The 7,079-nt window shown below is 33.6% G+C and overlaps 1 protein-coding gene across 1 annotated transcript in view; it reads right to left on the bottom strand.

The window, feature by feature from the left end:
- Window positions 1-4,353: 4,353 nt before the first annotated feature.
- Window positions 4,354-7,079, bottom strand: part of LOC117122148 — a 4,079-nt gene continuing 1,353 nt past the window's right edge. Inside the window, exon 3 of the mRNA XM_033267648.1 lies at window positions 4,354-6,139. Within this exon, the coding sequence (XP_033123539.1) occupies window positions 5,569-6,063 (495 nt within the window). The 5' untranslated portion in view covers window positions 6,064-6,139 and the 3' untranslated portion in view covers window positions 4,354-5,568. The remainder of the gene's footprint in view (window positions 6,140-7,079) is intronic.

Below are 7,079 nucleotides of genomic sequence, written 5' to 3' on the forward strand. Positions count from 1 at the left end.
TGCAATACAATGTATGTATGTATGTATGGTGAAACACCTCCGCTAGTGATGAATTAAATATGGTTTCCTAAATCGCTACCGCTATCGCCAAAACTTCTTGGCAAGGCCCCCTCGCGCTCAGACATTTTTGATAATTTGAAGTCTTATTTGATTCTGAAGATGAAATATCAACAGTATTAAACGGTTTTTCAGTGACAGATTCAGGAAATGAGGGGCCTTGGGAGTGATTTTCACAAATTGACGTTTCATACCACCTCAGCCCCAGTATAGTTGGGGCTGAGGTGAAAATTTATAATTATGGTACCCCGGCTAGATGGTAAATAAATCGAGGTCGAGTAAAATAAATTCCTACATTTTGGTCATACACATAGCCACATAGATGTTTGAAACACAATGTAAATAAAACATTGTTAGATTTAAATGTAAAAGAAATAATGTAGGCCTATACCGCACAATGAAAACAAGGTTATAATATTATTGGGAATTGAAAATACTAAATTTACCATCAGGTAAATTTATATGAATAAATGGAATTAATGAAAATTGTGAATACGAACGAATAATTACAAGCGTTTTAGGACGTAGATGAGATGGGTAGACGTCAAAAATATATATAATTGAGAATGCATAAACTAAGTCTATACTGATATCTTATTTGGAACAGGTAGGGAAATCAACTAATCCATTTGTTGTTTTGAGGCGAATAACGCGAGCGCTGTAGGTAGGTGTGAATCATCGTGAAGCGCTTGCATATTTGTGAATTCAATAGATGAGGCCAGGGAAGGACTTTTACATATGGGAGTCGATAACACCTCAGCCCCGCCGCCATGGTGATTATGACTCTTCTTCTAGATGCGCGGAAATGGCACTCTCAGACTAAAACGAGAATAAATATAATTTTAGTGAAATCTAAAAAGCAGATGAGTTTGTAAGCGGGGAGTAACTGACACGCAAGCGTCGGGGAAAAAACACTAAAATTCTTCTAAAATCTTATAAATACAGTCCTTGATTCTATGACGAATTAGAGGCAGTCCTAGTTGGAAACTGCTCTGATTGGTCAAGGAGTTTTGGTGGATCGATTTCTGGAACGTGCGAGAGTGTGCCTTGAATTTTTTACCACTGAAAATGTGGACCTTTGGTAATTTAGGTGGGCGAGTACGCACCCGTCGCACCCTCCACCCCATCCCCTGCGTACGGGCCTGGACAGCACGCAGCAAACACAACTTGGCCATACAATGTAGCCAATTTATGGAAACCAAGCTAAAAATAATATATTTTTTAGAAAAATCAATCAAATTCTTATATTCGTTTTCGTTCGTTAGCTACTTCTAAAATTTATTGTACTCAAAGAATTAATGACTCATTAGCTCTATGTCAATGACAGCAAATGCGTCACAATTTCAATTTTAAAAGAAAACCCTAAAGCCGAGTTTTCATAAAACCGCTGCACGTTACCGCCAAATCCTTTGGCGACGCCGATTGGTCAGTGGAATCAGTTCCAGATATTGCGTCGGGGACAGCTAGCTACGCAGCGCAATGATTGCAGTGAAACGCTTTAGCGACTGTGTAGCGATTCTATGGAAACCAGGCTTCACCTATCTTTTCCCTCCTCATTCTTTAACTACTGTATCAACAAAAGAGATTAAGTGTGCAATTGAAGAGGTGTGACTTATTAACGCTATGTTAATCACAGCAATTGAGTCAAAATTTCAATGCGATACACTTAAACTCTATAGTACTATAAACTGGACATACTGTACTTCTTATAATATATTTAAATATCACTAGTACATCTTGCAGAACTTTCTCGATACTAGGCCTTTTCCTCTAACAGATCAAAATATAATTTTAAATAGCTCTTTTACAATTTGATACACTGTACAGCACGTTTTTTTTTTCTAGATGAACATCGAAGTTTCAAAGTGCGAACACTTGAAAAAAAACAACTTCTTAAGGCCTGTTTACACTATGACGAAAGAAAGTAAAAGAGAAGTTTTCACACTAGCACGATTCGATAACGATTTATCGTGTATACCATAAAAATTATTATAATTTAAAAAATCAAATCACATGACGTCATAGCCATAGGAAAACGATAAAATCATAGTAGTAAAAACGATTTTATAGTTTTCCCATGCTTATGACGTCTTTTGATTTGATTTGTGAAATTATTGTTATCGAATTGCGCTAGTGTGAAGACTCTTATTTCTTTTACTTTCTGTATGAACAATTGCTTTTTAGCGTTGATCGTTATCGTCATAGTGTAAACAGGCCTTTAGACTGATTTATTTTTTTTTCTTTGTGATGTGCATAGACATGCAAGACACGCATGACAGCCAAGTGTCCTAAACATGATGACGGCTAGGTGGAAAAAGTAAGTATAGAGGTCAAGACAATATAAGTTCACCATTATAAATGAATGACATTTAACTTTTAGTTGTTCTTGATTCATGTAAACATTGTACTTTGAATGCTACATAAATATTATCAGAGTTATGTTTGTTCTTAAAGGTTAATTCACGTCAAATGGTCTACTGCATCTTGTCAAAGAATTCCAAGGACTGTTATGAGTAATATTAATACTGAGCACATTATTCAAGAATATTATTATGGACGGATTAGTTAAATGGGTTCAACACTACAAACAAAATAAGTTAAAAGGGGATATATAAAGACTTGGATTATTTCCTTTAACTAATAAGTATATATAATTTATAAAAACAACTGGCTGGTTATGCTAGGATTAAACAAATTAGGATTATCATTGGTTACAATCTGGACAACCTTGAAGGTACTGGTAGGCCTATAACACCACCGTTACAACAGCTATTATGGTTATAAGGTTTCCCTCTAATTAAAGACCACCTTTGGGACTAGGGTTTCCATGGTCTTTAGCAGCTTTGATTTCTAATTAGAATAATAAAAATAAAAGACATGTGAATTTGATTATGATTAATAGTTGATAATTATCACCTCAATTTCTGGAAATAGATAAGAGATAAAATAAGATTTACTAAACACCAAAAAGGCAGTAAAAGTGATAAAATACATGGTAGAATTTACAAATTAATCAAATATATATTATACAAAAATTTTAATAACTTTGTCCATATCATATGTAATGGAATTAGGATTGTGAACGCCACTAATCCTAATACAAAATCAGATCATGGTTGGGATTAGTAAGATTAGTAATCTTAAAACATGAATCTAAAAATATATAATAGCTCTAAAACATAAATATAAATAAATTTTGTTTTCTTATGATTTTATAAGTAAACAATTAAAAATCAGATCTTAATTGCGATTAGTATTAGTAATTTCAACAAAACATGAATCTAAAATTATATAATAGCTCTAAAACATTAATATAAATAATTTTTGTTTTCTGAGCACTTTAGTGGAGATGTGCGCTTAATAAATCTTATTATTATTATTATTATTATTATTATCATATAAGTAAACAATTAAAAATCAGATCTTGATTGCCATTAATATTAGTAATTTCAACAAAACATGAATCTAAAAATATATAGTAGCTCTAAAACATATATAAAATTAAATTTTGTTTTCTGAAGATTAAATACTAGTAAGTCAGTCAGTATATACACATATCTAAACTGAGTTCATACCATCCTAATACTTAGTTGTAAGGAGAGAATTTAACAGATAACATTTTCTGAGCCTTATTGGGTTGTCTGGTTATCAATTAGAATGGGAAACCCATGGAAATCCAGACAGAAATCAAACTGTAATCAAACATCGTTATTGAAACATGAGTTTTTAATTTAAATTCTGAAACCCAAGAAAATTAATATAGTAGGCATTATTGACAATTGAATATAATAGGTATACTTTATAATTTTACCAAGGATATTTATATCATTGATTGTGAATCTACTACAGCATTTTATTGCAAAATGATGGTGATGATGAAGACGGCAATGATGATGAACATCACGATGATAAGGTAAAAAAAATTGTTTGTTTGCCCTCCTCCACCCGCCCCTAACTCACTGAAAAAAATAGGGGCGGAAAATAAAAAAAACTTCAAAAAAGTCCTTTTTTTAGCTTTTTTTCTTTACAAATTAAAAAGATGTGAGTGAATTTATCTTTACTTTTTGCCAGATGCCCTACAAATTAGTCTAAAGTTGTTGTCTGATGTAAGATATTGCCATTCTAGGCCTCTGTGGGTTATTTTTATTCCATCTGATGAGTATTTAAAAAAAAATAAATAAAATACGTTTTCCACCTGCCCCTTTTATCATTTTAAAAAAAGAAGGGCAAACAAACATTTTATTTTTTTAAGCCTAATGATGATAATGATGTTGATCGTGTAGGTAATGATGATACTAATGATGATGATAACAGTAATTATAATATTCAAATACCTGAACAAATAATAATAAAAAAATAACAGCAATAGTTCTAATAACAAAAATAATAAATTCAATGTAGAGATTAGCAAGCCACCAAATAAACCCTCAAAATAAAAAGCTTTAAAATCTAATATCTACTGCCAGTTGGTCAAAAGCTAGCAGAGAATTCTAATGTTTGGCAAGATTCGGAATTACATTAGCTGTACCGCAAAAACAAATTTACGAATACAAAAAAAGAACAATAGCATTTAAGCAAAGAAGATTTTAGTAAATAAGAAATGCATACAGCATATGATGATTAAGCTAAACTAAAATTTGTTAATCAAATAAAAAACACAAAACAGAGAAGTGGGATATATTTTTCTGAGAGTGTATTTGTCTGTCAGGCTGAACAATGTTTGATAAGATTTTTTCTGAAAGTGTATGTTTTGTATGAGACATATCTGATCAGACATGTGTCTGTTTATGTCTATTATTATTTTTCCAACATAATTCACCAGACAAAATCTAATCAAACATTTATATGACAAATCAAAATCTGATAGCAAAAGCCCTGCATTAGTTTAAACTGCCTAAAAGCTGTTGAAATAAAAAATATTAAAGGGAATGGAAATATACCTTTGTATGGAACATTGCAGTGGAAGGAGTTTGGTGCAGTAGAAATGGTTTTGTTTCCTAACCCTTAGGTGGGTTTCAATCCTTCGCTGTGTATTTTGCTTGTGTCCTTGAGCAAGGCACCTTATCCACATTGCTTTAGTCTACCCAGCTGTATCTATGGGTACCAGAAAATTTCTGGGGTAACTAGCACCCCACCCAGGGGGAGTATCACATTCTCATCCAATTCACGCTAGAGAAACTGGGGATAAGCTCAGGTCCCATGGCTCGGCAAGGATTTACTATGGAACACAGCATTACTTCGCATGCCTGTATTATGGACTAAGCATTAAAAAATAATTAACAGATAATTTTCAGCTAACACAATATTGCACTAGTTACATGATTTAAAAAATAGTAAGGAGTATCTTTATTTGGATATCAGACATGAATCCATTCTGTGATGAATTCAAATCTACTCTACTATCCAAAGAAAGCATGTTAACAAGTCTGTTCCTAACAGACAAAACTACTAGCCCACTTTTCCCAGTTATTTTACGCCAGTATGTGTCAAAATTGAAGCGTATTCCTGAAGTTAGCTCCCATTTTCATCATCAGACTCCACATAGAGGGGGTTGTGCTTCTGAGAATCTGTGACATCCGTCGGTAGGTCCTGTATAGCTGGTTCCCGTGCTTTGCGTTTATTCTTTCTAAGCCTTGATTTATTATCATCTTCGAAACAACCTTCAAGCAAATCGTGTCTCTCAGGCATGTGGACGTACGCGGCGGCCTGGTTCATCTGTATGGTGACTGGGTTCTGATAAGCTATAGCTCCTACAAGGTGTTCTTGATGCTCTAATGGCTGCTTTTTATGGTCACAAAAATCTAACAATTTCACCTCACTTGGGAAAATTTGTCGCCCTCGCTCACCAAATGGTGCTGTCATTGCAACGAGGAGTTCGCTGACTGGATCATATTTTGGTGGTAAGTCTTCATATTTTGGTGGGAGTGGGGAAGAAGTGGGAGTGTCTTGTGTCTGGATATTAAGTGGTGTACCTTGTGTAATCAGGTTAGCAGCCTCCAATGTCATTGAGTTCGCATGTACATGCACGTCATCAGTATTAAGAAGACTATGATCAAGCTCAACCTGCCCATCCTGTGTAAACCTATCCAAACATAAACAAAATTTAAACAGAAAATGTGAAGAACTTTATATTTACAAAAATATACACACACACACACATACACTATGTATCATCATGTCATTTATTTGAACAATGTATTTATCTTTCTTTGATGATTTATATATAATTTAACAGTGTAAATGGCTATCTTGATCTATATTATATGTTGCTATTTATTTTCCAGCTGTTTAACGCCCTCTCAAGGTGCACCATTGTGTAATACAAAGTACCTGGCAGTTATTTTAATCTGTTCAACCATGAAACCTCTGTGGTCTAATGCTTATGACGCTCACCTTGACAGTGAGAGGTCATATATATATATATATATATATATATATATATATATAGATTAAAAGGCAAAATATTGAAAAACAACAATCCTGTGGGAAACAATGGCTGGATCTCGGTAGAGAAACAAAAATGATAAGCAACAGCTAAAAAGTAAGCATAAGTAAACAGCCAGAACAGAACCAGAGCTTTCGGACAACACTAAGTGGCGAGTGAGTGAGAATTGAAAAAGCCAGATAGTATAAAGTGAGAATTTCATGCAAGCATGATTAGAAACAATAGGCTAGGTGGGATTAGAATAAACAGCCTAAACAAGTAAACAGGAAGGCCAAAACTAAACTTTAGAGGCATGCCTCAATGAATAAGCCATATGATTTATCCAGAATAATTTGGAATACCATAGGTTTAACTTAGTGTACTGGGAGAACGTTCCTAATATTGAGTCCAAATGGTGTGGTGGTTTTAAGTAAAAGTTCCTGTGATTCTCTTTATCTTTGCGATTTTTGTCGCTCCAATTGGCATTATGGTCAATTGCAATCTCTGAAATTTGAAATTGAATGACCAGCTAAACTGAAATGTTCAGCTACATATATATATATATATGTGGAAAATGGCTACAATGCCATTGTAATTC

This window comes from Anneissia japonica, unplaced genomic scaffold (genome assembly GCF_011630105.1).
Source record: "Anneissia japonica isolate Jap-2015-1 unplaced genomic scaffold, ASM1163010v1 scaffold288265_len830512_cov201, whole genome shotgun sequence".
Classification (NCBI taxonomy): domain Eukaryota; kingdom Metazoa; phylum Echinodermata; class Crinoidea; order Comatulida; family Comatulidae; genus Anneissia; species Anneissia japonica.